At 39.8% G+C, this 22,207-nt stretch overlaps 1 protein-coding gene across 7 annotated transcripts in view; it reads right to left on the bottom strand.

Annotated features, from left to right (window-relative positions):
• KIF6 (kinesin family member 6) overlaps positions 1–20,518 on the bottom strand; it is a 296,241-nt gene extending 275,723 nt beyond the window's left edge. For 4 of the 7 annotated variants that reach the window (XM_032463003.1, XM_014564323.2, XM_032463004.1 and 1 more), the window contains exons 1-3: positions 20,298–20,517; positions 16,502–16,611; positions 12,189–12,263 (exon numbers count right to left, since the gene is read on the bottom strand). In XM_032463003.1, coding sequence (XP_032318894.1) covers positions 12,189–12,263; positions 16,502–16,611; positions 20,298–20,363 — 251 coding nt within the window. In that variant the 5' untranslated portion in view covers positions 20,364–20,517. Of the gene's footprint in view, positions 1–12,188; positions 12,264–16,501; positions 16,612–20,297 lie in introns of all 7 variants that reach the window. The other 3 variants (XM_032463006.1, XM_032463007.1, XM_032463002.1) reach the window with 2 other exon arrangements.
• Positions 20,519–22,207: the final 1,689 nt, after the last annotated feature.

Raw genomic sequence — 22,207 nt, forward strand, 5'->3', positions numbered from 1 at the left:
AAAAACACCTATCTACCACAGCGCTACGGTAAAATTAAGTGAGATAATACCTGTGAAAGTGCTATAAGGCTGGCGAAGCCCTATACAGAGTATAATATATCCTCACTGTTCTCAAATAACAGTAAGTAAATTTGTTCATGCTATTTAGCAAGAAGTACACAAAAAAATCTGACCAAAAGCACATGGCCAAGAATAGGAAAGCCAAATTCACTGAGAATGACAGAAATTTTGCTAAAAGAGCTCTGCTCCAAGTAAAGCGACTTTCAAATGAGGAAGATATTTAGATCTACAAGTGACAAAGCATTAGATAGATTTACTGCTCTATTTTCCCCCAAAATTTAAACAACATATTTTAACTATGGTTGTGCTTTTTGCCACAGTCAATTATAAATTCAAATAACTATAGTAAAAATCTTGCCAGTTGTAATCGATCACTACACATTTGGGTAGGAAAGATTTTCCAGAAGGCTTTGCGTTCTATTTGCTTTCTTTGTATATCACTCTTTGGGAGGATGTGAAGGTGAATACAAATAACTAGAAATACCTTTGGATCACCTGTAAATGCATCTTCAAATCCTGAAATAAAGATCTATGGTAAAATTGTGCCTCAGGAGAAACCAAATCTAAAAACAGTCAAGGGGAAAAAAATCCATAAAGTAAAACATTCATAACTTGGTAAAATCCTGAATTGGAATGAAGAATCTTTTTCTATAAAAACTTGGTGAGGAGCCAAAAATGGATGATGGCTAATAGCACATATTATGTACTGGAGCATATGTTTTCATATATAGTTCATTTGATCATCATGGCAAATGAAGCAGCTATTACAGTATCACTTTCCCCATTTACAGATTAAAAACTGAAACACAGAGAGATTAAGTAACTTGCCCAAAGCCACACAGCTTTTACATATTAAAGTTGGGATCTGAACTGTGCTTGTATGGCTCCAAAGCCCACAGTTGTAATCAATGTGTAATACAATCTCCCACAATTACTTCTTTAATTACCTACCTAATCATAATTAATCATAATTATTATAAAAAGTAATTATAATTAATTACCTAACTTAGTCCAAATAGTTTCTGATGTCTCTGTTAGTTTTTAATCTTCCTATAAATGTTAACAACAGAGTATTAAACCAAGAGGGGTGCCCTTCTGAACACGGGGCCCTTTGCTGCTATGTAGGTCTCACACCCCAAAAGCCTGTCCTAGTATTAGGATAAGTGCTTCAATTTATTTTAGAAATAAGTGCGATGTAACTTATCAACAAACAAACACTAATTTTGGAATTGTAAAGTTGTACAGAGTACATCTCAGATCTCTGGGAAAGAGATCATTAAAGAAAAATACGAGTACCCTCTGTCCCTACCTTCCCCCACCAACCCCTCCCAATCTATATTAAGCTTTATGCCAAGATCAGAGAATCTCAAACTTTAGTTCTAGTTTAGTGCATCAGAATCACTTAGAAGGCTTGTTAAGACATAGACTGCTCTGATTCAGTAGGTCTGGGTGAGCCCCGAGAATTTGCGTTTGTTAACAGTTTCCTCTGTGATACTCACGCTGCTGGTCCAGGGGCCACACTTCGAGAACCATTAGACTAGACCAAAAAAGCAGCTATCCATTGTTTTATCTTCGATTCACAGAAAAGGCCTCTTTCCAAAAAATATCTCAGGAAGTAACCAAAAGGAAAACTCCTTTGACAAGAAGTAAAACCCATCACTATGCATTCAGCAAGAAAGGGAAGGCTACAGTTCCCAAAGGCTACCCTTCTGTGTCCTAGTTCTCTCACTCAACAAATATTCACAGACCAGCCAGCATGTACCTGACAGCGTTCCCCAAGCTGGGGATACAGCAGTGAACAGGTAGAGAGCCTTTGCTTTCACCAAGTTTACGTCTGAGTGGGACGGAGACAGGCAATTAACAAATTTAACAAGAAAATACTGCGTGCAGTATGTCAGTTGGTGATGATGCTATAAAGACCAGAGCACAGTAAGGAGTGAGGGTGGTCAGGGGAGGTCTCATGGAGAGGACATGTGAGCAGAGAACTGGAGGACAGGACTGGACAGGCCAGGAGCAAACCTGGGAACAGGAGGGTTCTAGGCAAAGGGAATAACAGCAAGTACAGAGGCCCTGAGTTGGGAACGCATTTGATGTGTTTGAGGAATAGTGATATGAAAAATAATGTTTGTAACTATTTATGAATGAGGGAAGTTTTCTCATATGCTCAAGGGTGAACGCCCAGAACAATACTGAGTATGTGAATGTCAGAATATTGGGAAGAAATGTGGCGAGCTCTCTCACCCACACTCAATGTGCAGATAACTTGTCTTTTTTTTTTTTTTCAGATAACTTATCTTCATTCTGGTATTGCATGTATTAAGACCCCAATCTCACATAAAATGGAGGTACAAAGAACACTGTTTCTGGGTTTTCTTTTGGACTTTGTTTTAATCTGCTCTTCTGTTGGGAACTTGCTGAGGAGAGAAGCCCGGAAGTTTTCAGGCTATAACTGGCAGAAATGTGGCTGTAGCAGAAGCGAGCAGTGCTCCCATCCCTGTCTACTCAAGACTCCCTGCACTTATTCACGCTGATGGCTTCTTACTGCCAGGGCCTGTGGCTCTCCGCTCCAACACTGGTCCCGCCTAAGGTGCTTGCTTAGTTCATGTACAGGTGAGGCTGGAAGCAGCCCTCCAACCAATGATGGACAGGGGTGGTTAACTACATAGATGCTCAGCTGCCCCTTGGGTGGGACAACTCCGAGGCAGGCTCCTCACAGCCCCCTAGAGGATTCCAGTGGGACTGATTCCCAGTCGCCCACGGCTGTAACCTGCTCTTTAATGGGCCGGGAAGTGGCTTCCTTTCCTTCCCTGTCTCATTTCTCCACATCCCAACTGGTGCTTCCTGGGCTACTTTCACTCAAATCCTGACCTTGGAATGTGCTTGTGTGAGGCGGGGTGCCAGCCTCAGACAAGTATCTTCTAGCTAAGGAGTCACATCACTGTGTGAGGGCATCTCTGATCTACTGGTCAGTCTCTCTTACTGTCTTTAATTCAAGCAATGTTTTTTTTTATTTTACCAGTGACCCAGTGATTTTCATGTTTCAGAACATGAATGTGCTCTCCCAGAGACGTCACAGTGCCCACAATCAAATGGCTTCATACAACTCTCAGGCTAGTTGTTCAGAGGTATTTTACCAAATGAATTACAAATAGTTTTAACTTGTTATCATTGCAGAAATGATGGTCTCATGCAATTTCTTGACTGGTCACTCCTAAGAAGGGTATCCAGATTTAGCCTCATTTGTTTACCTGCAATAATAAAATCCCTATTTTTAAAGTGCATCCTTAGTACAACCTAGGCTTGTTTGATGGACTGCACTGCTGCCCTCGGCAAGTTCATTAGGTGTGGGTGGAGGCATTATTATCCACTTTCTTACTAAGAGCTCAGTGGAGCACCTCAAGGTCATGATCTTATGTAACTCCATGGTTACAAGTTCCTGTTTTTAAACTCAAAGCCATGTTTTCAGTTAAATATATAATTTAAAAGGTGTTAAGATTTTAAATTTAAGAATACTAGTAAAATCACAGAAGTCATAAATGTGATGTCACAAGGAAATTCAGTATAGTAGGAAGTGCAGCCAGTAACAGGTACCTTGTTATAAACAATGCCTCTAGTGAGGTGGAACTGTGACCTAAAGTTGAGTAGATCTGTGGGAGCCAATGGGTTTTTGTATGGTTTGGTGGTGACCAGTGTTTTCTACTTGAAAGACAACTTTGAGAAAGAAAATGTTTACTGGCAGGCATATTTTGATGAATTCTAATGAAATTAGCTTTATTGAGGCCCTTGGGGGAGAAGTTCTAGTCTAATTATTCAGATTACCGAATTTACTGAATAGAAGAATACCACAAGACAAGTGACACTAAAATTTTCATATCTGGGAATATTAATATTATACCTAGAAATAATTATACACTTACAGGAAGTTGCAAAGGAAATACCGAGTGGTTCTGTGTACACTTCACCCAGTTTTCCCCAGTGGTTATAGCTTGCTTAACTATAGTGTATGATCAAGACCAGGAAACTGATATTGGTACAGTAGCATTCTACGGCATTTTATCACATGAACAGATTCAAGAAACCATCTCTGCAATCAAGATACAGAACTATTCCATCACCACAGAGATCTACTGATGCTGACAGTTTACCAGTTTGAATGAAATGTAGAAACTTTACTTGCCTTTAAACCTCTTCACCCTCCCGTTTTTAATCGTCATGTTATGCTTTGTTTTTTTGCTTCACCAAACATAACTTTTCAAACTCAAAAGAAGAAAAGTATATTTTATTAATTCATTTAAAATTTTTTTATTGAAGTACAGTCACAATGTGTCAATTTCTGGTGTACAGCACAATGTCCAGTCATGCATATATATACATATATTTGTTTTCATATTCTTTTTCTGTTAATACATATTTTTGTTCTTTTTCTTGCTCCTTCTTCTGTTCTAACGTTCTAAGATTCATTCTTTCTTCATTCCACCCCCACCTTTTTTTTTTGAAAGAACTTCTTTATCCCTTCTTTTAGGGTAGATATGCTGATAACTAATTCTCTTAGTTTCCCTTTGTCTGAAAATGTCTTTATTTCCCCTTTATTCCTGAAGGATAATTATACTGGGTGTTGGTTTCTGGGCTGACAGTCCTCTTCCTTTAGCACTTGAGAATATTCTGCTACTTCCTTCCCAGCTCCATGACTTCTGATAAAAAATACATTATAATTCAAATTATTTTTTCCCTGTAGGTAAGGTATCATTCCTTCTTCATTGTTTTCAGATTTTCTGTTTTTCATTTTCTGAAGTTTAACTAATATTTGTCTTAGGGTGGATTTCTTTGAGTTTATCCTGTTTGGAGCTTTCTCAGCTTCAGAAAGTTCTAGTTTTATGCCTTCTGCCAAATTTGGGGGATTTCCAGTCATTATTTCCGAGAATAATTTTCACCCATACTCTTTTTCTCCCATCCTTCAGCACTCTGATGACATGAATGTTAGATCTTTTGCTGTAGTTCTCACAGGTACCTGAGGGTCTGCTTTTTTTTTTTTCAGTCTATTTTCTTTCTGTTGTCCATGTTGGGTAATTTCTGTTGTTATATTTTCATATTTATTATTTATTGATTCTTTCATCTGACTTCTCCATTCTACTATTGAACCATCCACTAAAATTTTAATTTCAGTTATTGTACTTTTCAGTACAATATTTCCATTTAGTTTTTCTTTATATCTTCATTTTTTTTGCTGGGATTTCATATCTTTTCATTTGTTTCAAACATGTTCATAATTGCTCACTGAAGCATTTTTATGATCGCTGCTTTAAAATCCTTGTCAGATCATTCTGAGACCTGTCTTATTTGTGTGTTAGCAACTGTTTCTCCTTACGGAAGTTAATACTTTCAAAGTTCTTGATATTTCTTATTTAATGCCTACTTTTCAATTGTATCCGAGATAGTTTAGGTATTATTTATGAGATTCTAGATCATAAAACTTCTCTTCTGACATGCGCTACTGGTGTCACCTCACTACTGCCAGGTGGGAGTAAGGGTCTAGTTGCCCCACTTGCCTCTCTTGGCACCTATGGAGGGGCCTCATTCCAGCCAATGGAGGTGAGACTTCAGGCTGTCTTCTGTGCCTCAACTGACACCTCCCTGGATAAGAGGAGGGGCACCTTGCTGATGCTCAGTGACACCACAGCAGGATGGGGAGGCCTTGTTACTGCTGGATAGTGGTGAACTCCCAGATCCCATGAGACTTCCACTGACAACTTGGGGGAGGGGCAAGGGGAAACTGTTACCTCCAAGTAGGGATGAAAGTCCTCCCATGTCCTCAGATACTACCCTGGCAGCAAGGGAATGGGGTGCCTTCTTACAGCCAGGCCTTTGCTGTCTGGGTAAGGGTGGGGCCATGGGTTCTCCATGGTATTTGGATGGAGTAGGGTAACCAGTACCTAAAAGTTTCTGTCTCACTGGGTTGCCCCCTTCCTGGTCCTCTGGCTATAGAGAGAAGAATATTTTTTTTGACACTTTGGTCTGAGTCTGTTGGTGTTTCTGGGTTGCTAGTTTCTCCAGCATCCAGTCTGGGATGCATGAGGCAAACAAAACAAAACAAACAAAACAACACCGGGAACTCACTGCTGCATTGTTCCTTTAGGTCCTGGGGTCCCCTGGCTTCTACCTTCTTGTCTCAACTTTTCAGAGTCTTCTATGTTTCTTTTATATATAACACCCAGAGTTTTTAGCTGTACTTAGTGAGAGCAATAGAGAAAAGCGTGTCTACTTCATCTTGGTCTGGAGCCAGAAGTTACCGCGTATATATTTAAAGTGGCGAAAAGAATAAAGATTTCTAACTTTTCAACCCTTAGACTGAACAGGGCATTGAAGTTCACAAAGTGCCTTTATATGTATTATTTCTTCTCATCCTTAAAACAACTTGTAAACTTGGTATTATTAGCATCTCCCTTTTTCACCTGGAATAATTGATTCAGAAGTGACAGGTCTGACCCAGAGTTATATAGTGAGTTAGTCCCAGGGCTGAAGACAGAATTATTCTACTTAGTGTCAAATTTTTTGAGCCAGGTAAGGTAGAAGCATGAGTGTATGCAGGTGAATAACTGACCAATAAGATTTTTTTAAAAATACTCTTCTGCAGCCCACCTTCTCTTGCATTCTGGTTCTCTTGTCTTGAAGGTGCAGGATCTGTTCTCTGCTTGTGCAGCAAGACTGGGCATCACTAGCAAAGCCTGTTTCCTAGAACACAGGTGAGAGCCCTGCTGGGCTTGGCCCCAGCCCCGCTGGAACTATAGGACTGCCCCTCTTACAAAAAAATCCTTCTACCAAGCCCTGGTGTCCCACCCAGCCAGAGCACCGGTGTACAGACACTGGCCTATGTCATTCTCCAAGTCTCAGGTGGTGGCCTGGGAGCTTTCTTTTTCCCTTCACCCTCTTCTTAGCATAAACTGAAAGACTGCCCTCGATAATGTTCATCATTTGTGAAATCGAAGGTTAAAAAGCAATGGTTCACAGCAGCATTTCAAAAACCAACCTGGTTGGCCTTGTTGCAGTGCAGATGCTTTAGCTGTCCAGCAGCGCTAGCTATGGGGACCTTTATCTCTGGCACAACCAGTCCTCCTGGCAGTGTGCACTGTATTCATTTTGCTCAAACCATGTTCTCCTATAACACTAAATTTACAGATTTTTCCCAAAACTACTCACTGTACCTAAAATAAAATTTCCTACACCCCAAGCTTTTCGGTAAAACATAAGATTGGCTGGAGAACAGGGGTTCTGCAGATTTACAAGTGCATGTGATAAAACCGCCAAAATGTCTAGACTTCCAAATTTTCTCCCTTAATCTTTAAGCAAAATTCGTACTCCAGAATGATGTGCTGTGTTTAGCATGTGGCTTCAGGTATCCCTGACAGAGTACTATGTACTCCCAAGATCAACACACTCCAGCTTGAGAAGTGTAACACTAGGTTAAACAACAAATAAAGATACAAACTCTTTTATATGGGGCAACACTGTACACCACACATATTTGTGGACCTACTAAATTCTATCTTTACAAAAAGTTATTCCAAAATCAATGAGCAAAATTAATATGATAGAGGGCAGTTTTTACCTGTTACTAAATAACATAGGCTATATTTCAGAAAAATCAAAGTTTAGAAGAGGTCCTAGTGGAGATGTACCAAACGATAAATAAGACTCTTCTATTTAATTTCCAATGATACAAATTTTTAGCTTTATAGATTCGCACCACCAGTCACACAATTCTGCAGTCATAGAGTCATAAAACTGATTTGAATTAAGTAGGAAAAGGTGAGCCTAAATTTGTATGATTCCTGAATTACAGAATTTGGGGAAGAAATACAATTAATTTTATTTAGCTTTAATTGTACTCAGTAAACAGAGTTAAGCTACAGTGGGTTAACCCAATAGAACAGCATTAAAGAGTGTGTAGAGTAGCTGGATTTATGTTGGGAATGTGTTCCTGGAGAAGAATCTTCACCAGGAATAGCAGGCATTTCGGTTTAATATCTAAAGCGGCACAGTTTCCATTCACCCGGCCTGCCAAATTATATAATTCTTAAAAAACTTTTTTCAACATATGGGGATAAATATTACTTCAAATGCTGTGTATTAGTGAGCCTTTATTGATATTTTATATTTTACCATTTCAAAGTCACACACTTCAAGTTTACACAAAGTGTTAATGTACTATATGACATATTTAAAGGCAATGAAAATGGTGATTCCTCTGGCTCTTAAGGTAGTGTTAATTTGCTTAATAACCCTCTCCTTTGCAGATGAATCAGAGAGAAATGTGAGTCTGCCTCCATCTGCCTATCCACTTTCCTACAGAGTAGGAGCCTGGCTTAGAGACAGTGACCAGAGCCCCTGGTGGTGAGCAACCCCCAGGAGGAAAGAGCCTTCTCACACCCAGCAGATGAGTTCAGGGCATAACCTGCGCACAGCCCACACCATTCCTTCCCCACAGACACGAGGGGAGGTACAGTGAATAGAAATGGCATTCTCAAATGACAGAGGTGAGCCCACTGCCGAGAATCACCAACTATCTGAGGAAACTCTGTACCAGGAAAGCAAGGCACCAAACTCAACAGAAGAACATTCACATGAAGAAAAAGTATATAGGAAAAAAAGCCAGTGTATCCAAAAAGATAATCATTTTGTTCAGAAGAAAAAGGGTATTACATCAGTAAACAAGAAGACTTTTTTCACTTACTACAAGTGAAAAATAAAACTGTAAAAATTAAAAATTTAACAGGTAGGTGGTAGAGAGTATACAAGGCTGGAAAGCAAATTACCACCCTGGAAGACTGAGCCAACAGTTTCTTTCAGAAGGAGACTACGGAGCAATAGCTTCACAGTGATGAGAGGAAGGGATTGTTAACCTGCAATTCAATATCCAGGCAAACTGCCACTTAACTGGGAAGGGATATAAAGAGCTTCAGAAAGCTCCCATGTCTTGAACTCTCTCTAAAAAAATTACTAGAAGATGATTACCAGCAAAACTAAAAAGGAATCCAGGAAACAGATATGTGGATAAGAAATAGTGATGACTGAAGAAACAAACATAACTTAAGAGATAAGTTTAAGTAAATGCCGATAATGAAAATGATTACAAACAATCCAGAATGAAATGATCAGTTGATCTCAATACTTAAAAGTGCTGGGGGAGTAGAAGAGGCTAAGTAAAAGTGTGCTAAGGTCCCCACCTGGGGAGAAGAGAGACAGACAGGCAGGAAGAGGGAGGAGGTTTAGATGCTGAAAAAAAAATACAAAGTTTAAATACCTGAATTTAAACCACATAGAGGTGTTGAAGCAGAATGTACACCTTGCTAGAGAAAACAGAAAATGGCAAAAACAACAACAAAGAACACAATTAACCAACAAACAGCAAAAAAGAAAAAAAAAAACAAAAAACAGAGAGTATGATAAATGGAAAGAAGTAAGTTGAGAGGAGGAAGAGCTCCAAACACTGTTGTAGTAATTGTAATAAATATAAACAGGTTAAAGAAGCCAATTAAGTATCAGGGACTCTGCATCCGGCTACAAAGACAAAAGCCAGCTATGTTTTATCCACCAGACCCATATTTAAAAATTAAATGGCTCAGGGCTGTTGAGTTAAGAGATCAAGAAAGATAAACCAGATAAAAGCTAACAGAAAAAAAAAAAAATAGCAAAAGCAGTTTCAGGAAAAATGGTCTACAAGAAGTAAAGTACTGAAAAGGACAATGGGGAATGTTTCCCTTTGAAAGTTATGATCCACTGGGACAAACTTGAGCAGCCTGGATGATAATGCTCCTGTCTGTCATTTCTAAAATCTTTTCATCATAGAGTTGGGTAACTTTGTCAAGACAGTGAACAAAACAAATAAATCTCCAGCCTTCATGGAGATTTTGTTATAGCAGAAGGCAGACAACAAAACAACTAGTAGGTTAACTATAGAGTATGTCAGATGGTGACAAGTGCTAAAACAAATAAAATAAAATCAGAAAGGGAATGCAATTTCAAGTCAGGTACTAATAAAGGAAGCCCTTACTGAAAAGGGGCTACATGAGCAAACAATTCAAAAGAGCTGAGGAAGCAACTCTGCAGATTTCTGAAGGAAGAAAATTGCAGACAGAGGGCACAGTGGGAGTTGAAGGAGGAAGAAGGAGCAAGATGGGAGAGGTCATCAGCAATGGGAGGGAAAAGCAGACATCCATGAAAGACAGACTGACGTTCCCTCCCCGGATGATTTTAGGAAGCCTCGAAATAAAACACGAGATGAGCTAACTGAAAAATGACATCACCAAAACATTACTAAAAAGAGGAGAATTTTAGAAATGTGTGACACCCAGTCTAGGAGACCTGAATTTAGTCTAAAGGGATGCTATTGGATTGTGACTACAACTAGAATAGCTTAAGTACTCAATTATATTTTACCCACTGTGCTGGAAGACAGTATACAAAGAGAAGGGCTTGATTATCAAGTTCAGGTGTCTAATGGACAGCATGGTGGCTGCAGCTAATAATACTTTTAATAATATGTGCCATATACTTGAGTGTTGCTAAGAGAGATTTTAAATGTTCTACCACAAAAAAAACCAAATGGGAACTATGTGATGAGATGGATGTGACAGCTAATACTATGGTGATGATCATTTTGCAATTTATAAATGTATCAACACATATACCTTAAACTTATACAATGTCATGTGCCAATTATACCTCAGTAAAACTGAGGAAAAAAGAGAGAATGGCATGGCTTAGGTGTCAATATATTTTCAGCAATGTCATGGTTGAGGGTGTACTGATCAGTGGACTTGAAAAATGGGTTTATTTCGCAGATGTATTGTTCGTTTTAATCGTAGAGAGATATATATATCTGGGGATAATGAAGTCATTAAAACCAACCAAGTGACTGCAGGATTGGACAGCAACTTTATTAGTAGTAATTTCCCATACAGACTCCCTACAAAATGAGAGTATGCTTATCTAAGGGCTGAGAGTCTGTCCCAAGGAATCTTTGCCAATACATATTGATAAAATGGCCCTCCAACTGATTCAGGATGATTTATTCTCACTTGAGTTTGGTTCTAGTAGGCAGCAGCCCAGACCTATTTGGGTATACAGAAAGAAAAGGGACCTGAGCTAAGGGTCAAGATTTTAAATAGGGTTGTTATACTGAGGTGGATTTGGGTTGACCAGTATTAGGCCTCCCAGGTACCACTGTACCCAGTCCTCCATCCATCTAACCATATGCTTGAAATACTGTACCAAAGAAACAGCACTGGACTTAACAGTTAGACCACCACCTAGGACTCTGCCACCACTAGCCACCAACCCTGAGCAGTGCCATTTAATCTCTCCAATCCTGAGATTTACTGTCGGCCCACCCAGTGGTAACTGGATTTTTAAAAACAGCTCTGACTGAGCTCCTGCCCAGTCTCTTGGCTGTCAGTCCTAGAGTGGGGAGGGAGATATGGTGACCTTCCCCGAAGCTGTGAGCCAAGTTTGCCCTGGCCTTTGGACCCAGGCAAAGGCTTCTTAGTCCCTGGGCAGGGGTGGGGGATACCAGAAAATGCTACCTTCCCCCAAACCTGCCCATCTGTCTGTCCCTCCCTCCTCTTGTTTTCCTTCAGCTCCTCTGGTTCTATTTGTTCATTGGCCGCTATGTTCATTCCACGGGGTTCCCCCAAAAGTGGGGGGGCCTTTTCCTTTCATCCCTTGGGGCACTGGTGTCTGTGCCCTGCCCTGCCCCCGCCTCAAGGCAGCATCTCCTGTTTGAGCCCGCCAGCACAGAAGCCTGCCTGGGAGCACACCCTGGGCCCCTCATTGTGTTGCCAATTTATTAACAACAAATAAACTAATTAAATGGAGACTACTAAAGAACTTTATTTTTTTTTAATGGGAGTAATAAGAGCTATTCTGTCTATCTCACTGGTTTGTTTTGAGGTTGAGACTCCAGATCTAAAGCAAACAAGCGATATGAATAGAGGCTATTAATGCTATTTCATCACAAGCCCTGAAGCCTGAGTATATAATTGATATACTGAAGCATATTACCACAATTATCTGAGAATTGAAGGCGTGATGAAAAACCACTAAGCCACTGAACAAAATATAGGAAATCCTACCTCTCAGCAACTGGTTTGGCAATGTTTTCAAAAATAGCCTCTTGCTTTGCATCCTGATCAAAAATCCTTTGAAATCTGCAAATGTGAAAACAGTAATTATTTAAAAGCCAAGGCTTCAAACACTATTGGATTAATACTTTTTTTTTTCCTAAAAGCTCTGCAAATTACCCCATATTTACATCACTGGGCTTACCTAACCTAACACAATGTTTGCCCTGTAGCCCCAAATACACTGTGCTGTTGTACCCATGGATCCAAATGGTGGGTAAACAGTATTGCTTTGACAAGATCTGCACAATAAATCCCTCTGAAAAACTGCAGCAGCTTTGAACCAAATAATAAACTGTGTGTTTTTTAGCTCTCAAGAGGGACAGTGTCTGCAATTGGCATCATATTCAAATCTAGATAAGAGCATGAAATGGAAACCCAGGAACAGGATGTAAACAGCCAAAGAACTTCTGATGTCCAACCTGTAAGAAAAGAATGCAGCTGTGAAATATGTGATTATTGAACTTAGTTTTAAAGTTTTGAGCTGAAGCTTATTTTCCATTAATTAGGTACTGCATCCTGGTATCAGCTCCTTAATTCTCAGGGCAGTTTGTTTCATTCTGTTGATCATGAGGCAAAAGTTAAACAGTAAATTAAGATAGACCTGTCCTGTAAAGGAAATCTCGATCAGATTGGCAAGGCTGGGGGCCTAGGGATGGGAAGTGGTGTCAATTTCACCCTTCTCGCAATGGTGCTCTGACTTGGCTTAGTAAAGGCTCACGAGCACAGAGGAATACCTGGGGGGAGACTCACAACCTATTCTTTACAGTGTGTTAACTTGCCATTAAAAATCATGAAGAAAGAGAGAGGGAGCAAGACAGACAGGAGGAGGAAAAGGAAAAGAGAGGGAGAGGGCAAGGAGAAGGGGGAGAAAGAGAGAGAGGGGAGAGCATAAGCACATAAGGCAAAATGTTAATAACTGGTGACTTTCCCACAAAGGTAGAAGAGATTTGATTGCATCATTCTTTCACCTCTTCTGCATATTTAAAAGTTTTCAAAATAAAAAAATTGGGGGAGGGGGACTTTAAAGAAAAACCTTTGAAACAAACATGTTGAGGGCATCCTGAGCAGCTTTCACAGTGGCTTAGGAACCTTTGGTGTCGGTGTCTGCTCACACAAGTGAACTGGGCACAGGTTTAATTGAAGTAGAGACTACATGAAATGTAGGTTTGTTTTCACCATGGAGGAGTTCAGAAGGCTGTCAGGAGCTGGACTGGAAACATAGAATGGAATGAAATTCATCTTCAATCAATATTAATTTCAAAAGATTCCTGTGGCTTATCAACCTCACTTTTGAAGAAACAAATAATGAAACTGTATAAGGCACTGTGGGCACTATGACATTTAGCAGGTAAAATTATATTCTAGACAGTAGTATTTACTGAGTGTGTGCCCAGAACACTCCTCAGAACCCTCTAGGTGATTGATAGCTTCGGATATGAATGCTGAGATAACACGACTGCTCAGGTTTTCTGACTGCTGGCAGGTCCTTTCCTTTATTAGGAGGTTAGGTAGGCTTTTTCTACACTCCATTTCAAATTTGGTGCATGCTGATCTCTTCCCATGTCAAACCTGTTCCTCCCGGTCTTCCTCTTCCCAGTAAACGACAACTCCATCCTTTTAAAAATTCAGTCCAAAACCCTTAGAGTATCCTTGACTCCTCTCTTTCCAATACACTCTACATTCAACCCATCAGCGACCACTGTCAGATCTGACCTTCAGAACACACCCAGGACCCAATTATTTCTCAGCATTTCCACTTGCTACTGCTCTGGCCTAAGCTGCCATAATTTCTTGCCTGGTCTCCCCTGCCCTCTGACAGTCTATTTTCCACATGGTAGCAAGAATGATTCTGCTGAAACAAAAGTGAGATTTATCCCATTCTTCTGCTCCCAACACTCCATGACCTTCCCCTGGCACTTTAGGGAAGGCTGCATGTGCTCAGGCCACACTGCTGCCCCTCTAACTTTCTTCCCTTCCAGCCCCCTTGCTTACCCTCCTCCAGCCACACAGATTCCTCACGCTTCTTCAATGCACCAGGCAGGCACCCATCCTAGGAACTGTGCTCTTGCTCTGTCCATGGCCTGGACTTCTCATCCCTTGGATATTTGCAGGTCTGGTTTCCTTGCTTCCTTCAGATTTTCATTCAAATGTACACCTCCCCTGGTCAGCCTGTGAAATACTGCAGCCGTCCTTCCACTTTGCTGCCCTCATCCTGGGTCTCCTCATTCCCCATCCCTGACTTATTTTTCTCCACAGCACTCCACACTTTCCGACACGTGCTGTACTTATTGGTCTGCTTGCCCACCCATCCGCTCCCACTAAAATGTCAGCGCCTAAGAGCTAGAGCATGGTGGCACTCCCTGCTGTATTCCTAGCCGTCAAAACGGCACACAGAGGATGGTCAAAAAAGATTTACTGATTGCATGAATTTTCTTGGGAGAAAATGACCTTTAAAATGCTCAAATATTTCTCTCTGAACATATGTATAAGTTAAATGTTTTCTTAACTTCTTAATTTAAAACACTAAAACCAAAATTTTTAATTCAGAGATTCAGAAAGAAATCTCAAGAGATTTACAATAAGCAAATAACATGTCTACAATAAACATATGCTGAAATGCACTGTTTGTAGCTACATAATACACAGCTACTTTGGAAAGGGCCGATAGAGAGAGGCATGGTCAACTGTTTCTTAGCAATTAAACAGAATCATGCTGAATAAAATGTCTTAGCAAATTCTGGCTTCGTGGAGACATGCCAAGGCCAGCTATCATTAAGTCATAGCTACCTAGGTATGTATTGTGCTTATATCAGGGGGAGACTGCCTGCTTCAGAAAAGCAAGGCATGTATTATAAGGCTGCTCCTTAAAGGATTGAATGAAAGGCAATGAGAAGCCAAAAAGACAACGTGAGGACCACCATGTGCTAGCCATCCCACTTGTACTTAATATAAAAGGAGACCCCAAAAGAAGATGGGGTGGAGGGGGAGGAGAGAATATATATGAGAGACAAAGGGTAGAGTTGTGAAGACCAAAGAGAATCTTTATGAGATAAAATGATAACAATAATAATGAGGAGGATGAGGTGGGGAGGGGAGAAATAAGAAGTAGAGAGAGGAAGAGAGAGAAAGAGAGAGAAACACACACACACAAAAATCTAAGATGGTTTTATCCAAAGAGCAGGGGCAGGAATAGTCTCAAAATAAGGCCTATGTAAAACAGCCTAGAGAGGAATGCATGAGGGCAATCAGCATTCCTTCAGCAGGACCCACAAACCCATTACCTAAGTTTGGGCCAGAGATTAAATATGGGTTTAACTTGAGCTCAAACTTCTTCAGAAATCAAAAGTGGAGATTAAAGGAAATTATGTCATCTGACACTGAAGAATAAAGACAGTATGAAATAGCCATAATCCCCAAATTCAAGGCCTGGCTACCAGAAGAGTATCTGTACCAAAGGCACTGACGATAACCTGAGGGTGGCTATTTGGCACCATGTAGTGCAGCACTCTGTGAGAGAAATATAATGCAATCCATAAATATCAGTATATGTGTAATTTAAAACTTCCTAATAGCCACATTTTTTTAAAAAAGTAAAATTAAACAGGTAAAATTAATTTCAACAATGTATTTTAGCCCAATATATCCAAAATTTGGGATGATTAAAATCATTTTAATATGTGATCAACATGAAAAAAATTCTTGAGATATTTCATATTCTTTTCTTTTCCATACTAAGCCTTCAAAAGTCTTTAATATATCTCCCACCTACAACACATCTCAATTCAGACCAGCTACCTTCCAAGTGCTTAAGAGCTACATGTGGCTAGTGGCTGGCACACTGGACAGTACAGGTAAGAGTGTCCATATAAGGTCAGTATATCATTTATGTTATTAACAAGGCTCATCTGCACGGCACACAGTTTGTTCCTTAAGTTGCCATCTTTAATAAAGGTTAGTTACGCACTGAACTTCCTGTAGGTGCTAAACCATAGTGGGCCAAGGAGGATAAAGACAACACTTGACAAACAGATGTAGTCAAGAAAGGGTAGGACCTTGGGATATCATGTTGGATACAAAAATATGCCCTTTTTAACTTTGGGCATAGCATAGAAGAGACAATTTGCATTCTATCTACTAGATGAGATAGAGAATGGTACTACATTCTCCCCAAGAAATGGTGCCAATGATTTCACAGTGGATATTAATGCAGTATAAGAGTTAGTTCAATAATAAAACAGAATGAAGGAGAAAGAAAAGCTCACTTAAATTTGTAGCTTTCTCGCTTGTTATTCACAAATCCATCTGCCAAATCACGAGGTAAGATGATTTCCAAACTAGGTGTTAATTTTTCATCTTCATCTATGGAATAAATCTGCAAATATGAAGACAACAAATGAATGTAAAATGCTAAAATTACAATTTGAACTATGACCATGTTATTATGACATGCATTGTAGTGGTATAAAAAAAAACCTGTACTTTTAAAATAAAAAGTCATAACATAGCATACTTTGGATAATTTTCTGCTTTAAACTGTATGCACATTCAAACAAATACATGGAACAGAACAAGAGGTAAAACCTAAATCAATGCCTAATCAAAGCTCAGATCCTGTTTGAATGATCTAATATTCAAATTTGAGCATCTGAGTGTCTGTCTTTGCTATTGAGAAACTAATAGCCCTGAAAACAACATATTATCTAAGTATTGCTTTGAAATTATGCACCAGAAGTTAACATTTTACTACAACCAATAAGTACTTCTGAGCATTTATAAAATGCTAGACACAGAGATGAAAGGACAGGGTCTGAGCCTTCTCACAGAGTTCACAAGAATGCCTTAATTCAAGTTATGTTCAAAGAAGCCGAAGTTTCCATGAGACATAGTCAAGCATTTGATAAAAGACATATGGTTTCAAAAGACACATGTAATTCATGTCTTTGATGTCATTTTCAAGGTTCTCCTCCCAGCTCAGCCACTAATTAGAAAATGACCTGGGAGAAATCACTTAACCTCCTTAAGCTGATATGGAAATGAAGGGTCTTTACCAACCCCCTTTACAAATGTAATACTCTCTGATTCTTGCTTTGGTTACCTATTTCTTTATTTATTGGCCAGGAAAAGCAAGAGTCAGGCCTATAAAGAGGTCGTGTGGAATAAAGAAAAGTGTGAGGTTCGGTGTCCAACGCCCTGGGTCCAACACTGATTTCAACTTACCAGCTGTGTGACCAGCCACAACTTTCAGAATCTCAGGACCTTAGACAGAAAATGAAGAAAACAGAATTGCCTCCACTACAAGATGGCTGCGGGGATGAAATGATGTCATGGAAATGGAAGCATTTTGTAATGCACTATAAAAAATGTTAGTCATTAGATTTAGAGGTTTTTAAAAAAGACTTCTTGTCTTTCACCAAGAAATAAAATTCTTTCTAACAGGCAATACTTCCTGTTTAAGACCGATTTAGATGCTTGATTATGAGGGAAAAGTCATATTCTTAAATAAGTAAAAGCCTACCTAAATCTCCAGAAAGTCTGAATAATTTTCCTAAGCAGATTTTTATTGAGCCCTTTCATTAAAAATGTGAAGAATTTATGTAGAAAAGTCATGCTGTAAAATCGAATTATTTGTAGAAAGGAATGGCATCAGGTCCACAGCTTTCAGGCTAGGTTTTCTCAAGAGACATTTAAAAATTATATCCTATAGGGCACTACATTATTTTATTTTTTTAAAAGGTTAATGACTAGACAGGTGAGTGAAAGAGGTGTGTAAGACATAAAACACACAGGAGTGAGGGGTGCTACACATTTTTTAAAAAATCTGTTAACACTCAGTACTCACAAGACTAAAAGGACTATGGACTAGAGTAGGAACAGTGACCCTCCACCCCTCTCTTTAAGCCATTCTTTGAGGAATTAAGAAAAGTCTCAAATCAGAAAACTTGTTTAGTCTAATAGACTGGCTTTCTACTGTCAGTCATAAAAATATTGAATAGGTCTTTTTTTAAAAGAATACAAGACAATTAGGTCAAATGCCAGGATGATGAAAATATTTTAAAATACACAAAGCACTATACAAATGAAAAGTGTTGCCATTGTTAAAATTATCACAGAGATTTATCTTCTCTGTCTTTCAATTTATAAACCTATAAACTATTATAATTTAATTTATAGTGCCTTAAGGAATAAGGTTAATGAAGTAATGGAACCACAAAATGAAGATGGAAAAAAAAAAACCTTTGAATCACCCTTGGTTTAATGCTACAAGGGGCATTTCTAGTCAGAGAAACAACCACACAATCTTTGGAAGGCAAAAGGACAAGGTGCTAAGAGTGGGATTTCTAAGGAAGAGCAGTGATACACTAATTCAAAATTCATTCATCTGTGTTCTCATATTTTTGTGTATGTGGCATCATGTTGCCTCTTGGTAAGAATCTGACATTGTTAAAATACAGTATGACACCTAAAAATACTTCCTGGAGTATCAAACAAGCCACTCCACAGAATCTCACCAAAGAAATGCAAAAGGAGGCACATATAAATATTCAAATATTGCATTTTAAGGAAAGAGGAAATTCAATATTAAACCCAACATTCTCCATCAACCCACCACCACTCCCAGTCCCACCTCTACCTATCCTCTCACATTACCATTTCCAAGCACCTGTTTCTGACTATTAGGTCAATGCAGACAAGTTCAATATTTTCAGCTAAGAATCTGAGGGGAGGTGGGGGGAGAAATGTTACATACAATATAACTTTTATTTGTGATGAATTTTTAAAAACCTTCTTGTAAGTGAATGTAAGAGGACAGAAAATGGGACGATATCCACGGTTTCTTTCTACATTCTTTATTCCTTAAAATAAAATTAAAAAGCCAATATTGTCTTTTGAGTCTTTTCGTGCTTTTCCTAAATGTATTCCACAGGTGAAAAGCCTGACAGTAATGATGATGACAAGACACTACAGTCTCCCTGTTTTAAATACCTAAATCATATGAGGCAAATGCTAAGTTATGAGATGCCAGGATGTTACATATATACATACACAGTGTAGATATGGGATAGAGATAAAATATTATTAATAATATACCCATTTCAGAGACTCATGATCATGACTCAGATTACCCGTGGCTATATCTTCATTTTGTGAGGCAAAAAGGTTTTGTCTGAAGAGCCATGAGCTTTGGAATAAAAATATAAAATAAATAATAGTAAAAATAAAAATATAAAATAAAAAAATCCTTAAATTTGATTAATATCCTCAATGTCCAAATACACTTGAGAAGCATTCAAAGTATCTCAGCTCAGAGAAAGGGTAATGTCTTAATCTCCTCTGTACACTTCTGAGCCTAGCACCCTAGAGGAAGCACTTAGAAAATGTTCAGCTAATGTTTTCTGAATATACAATATGTGTATTCTTTGTGTCAGGATGTATAAATTATCTATCTATATCTGCAATGGGTGTATGTCAACGTTCATGCTTCTGTTCAGAATGACAATATAGTCAACAAATTCTAAGGGCCCACTGTGTACAGAGCCACCGTGTGTACTTTGTGTTTCTGTATCTGTATCTGTTACCTGTATCACCTCAGACGTGGTGGACACTCATCTCTTGCTTGCACGTATTACCCGTGTGAAATGTAGGTTTGAGTGTATCTGGGTGTGGAGAGCTGCGTGGCTGTTTTCCAGAAAGGCGCAATAAGGGTGCACGGTCTAGCTGGAGTCTACGTGCGTGTTGAGGCGCAGTCTACGTGCGTGTGCACGCAAACATACGTGCACGTGTCTGCCCCCGTGTGAACACGAGTGCCGGGGGGCACGTAAGTGGCTCGGTGCAGCGTGGTCTGCGCCGGCATGGCTGTGCTGGGGGGCAGTGGATTGGGCGTCAGTGGGTCCGCGTCCCTGACAGCAGCGCGCTGTCGTCTGCGAGGCTGCCCGGGAGCCTGGAACAGCAGAGTGTGCTGGATTCCGGGCCGCATCTGGCACCAGGCCCATCGCATGCCGCCCCTCCCCCTGCCTGGGAGGCCCCGCCGCGCCGGCGCCCGCGCTGCTCGGACCGTACCCCTTGTTGCTGCTTCCGGACAGTGGGCTTCACCCTGGCGAAAATTTGGATCGTCTGCTTCACCATCTCCCCGGGCTCTTGTACAGAACCTCGCTTGACTTCTCTCAGGCCCTGGCTCCCAAAACTTCTGACTCCTGCCGCCTCAGGTGAGCCGCAGCCTTAGCAACAGTAACTAGAGACACTACCCAACGAGCGCTGCGCCAACCAGGACCGCCTCTTCTCCCTAATTGGTTGCTGACGGGGAGGGGCGGCCCGAAGGGAAGGACTGAGGGGTGGGGCCGAGAGTCGAGGGCTGCGCATGCGCATGGCCAAGATCTGGGCCTCTGGCTTCGTGCCTGAGCTGGCCTAGAGAGTGGTTAATAGGGTGACAACCAACTGTGCCTCGCCCTGTTCTACAATCCATTTGCTCTCTCTGCCAACACTTCTTTTTAGCACTGAAGACATTCTGGTTTTTATTATTCATTCATTGAAGAAATGGCACTTCATCTGTGACAGCAATATACTGGCTTGGGCTCCTGAGCTGAGCGAAACTGCCTGTGCCCTCTCGGAGATTAGGGTCTGACGAAGGCGACAGATTTTTTAATAGGAAACTACAGGTTATGTCAGGGTAAGCAGGGGATTCTGAGGAAGGGCACCACATCTAGCACTGTTTCCCGTGCAACGGTCATGTTATGAAAGGATGAGCTCCCGTGTGGGCTGTTGATGGGAATGTAATTTAGTATAGTCACTATGGAAAAGAGCGTGGAGGTTCCTTAAAAAATTAAAAGTAAAACTGCCATGTGATCCAGCAATCTTACTCCTGGGTATAGCTCCAAAATAATGAAAATCAGAGAGATATTTGCACTCCCATATTCACTGCAATGTTAGCCAAGATAGAGAACTAACCTAAGAGTCCACTAGTGGATTTAAAAAAATGAGAGATACATATGAATGTTATTTTATATATTTATGTTATCTTTTATATCTATAATGTGGTTACATATATACATGAATATTATTCTGCCAATAAAGAAAGAAATCCTGTCATTTGCAATAACATAGCTGGAACTATAAGGCATTATGCTTAGTGAAATATGTTTAAAAAGACAAATACTGTACTATCTCACATATATGGAATCTAAAAGTATTGAACTCATAGAAATAGAGAGTAGAATGGTGGTTTCCAGGGGTTTGAGGGTTGGGAAAATGAGGAGATATTGGCCAAAGGGTAAAAGCTTCCAGTTAGAAGTTCTGGGGACCTAACATACAGCACAGTGACTATACTTAACAATATAGTATTATGTATTTGCTAAGAGAGTAAATCTTGAATGTTCTCATCAAAAAAAAAAAAAAGTAATTATGTGAGGTGTTAGAGTTGTTAACTAGCCTTATTATGATAATCATTTCACAGTATGTGTATCTATCAAGTTATCACATTGTATACCTTAAGCTTATATGTCAATTATATTTCAGTAAAGCCAGAAAATAAGTAAATAATAAAAAGAAAAGATGGGCTCCTCAAAAGACACTGTTAGCACTTGACAGGATGTCCCACATCCTTATCCGCCAGGGCAATACACATTAAAACCTCCTTGAGATGTCACTACACACCTATCAGAATGGCTGAAATTAAAAATAGCCACAAAACCAAACGCTGACAAGGATACAGAGAAACTGAATCACTCATACATTACTGGTGGGAATGTATAGTGTATAATGTAAAATGTATCCTGAATAATGGTACAGCCACTCCAGAAAAGAGTTTGGTGTTTTCTCACAAAACTGAAGATGCAGCTACTATAAAATTCAGGAATTATGCTCATGGGCATTTATCCCAGAGAAATGAAAACTTGTGTTCACACAAAAACCTATACATGAGTGTTCATAGCAGCTTTATTCATATTAGCTCCAAACTGGAAACAACCCAGATA

Source organism: Camelus ferus, chromosome 20 (assembly GCF_009834535.1).
Source record: "Camelus ferus isolate YT-003-E chromosome 20, BCGSAC_Cfer_1.0, whole genome shotgun sequence".
Taxonomy (NCBI): domain Eukaryota; kingdom Metazoa; phylum Chordata; class Mammalia; order Artiodactyla; family Camelidae; genus Camelus; species Camelus ferus.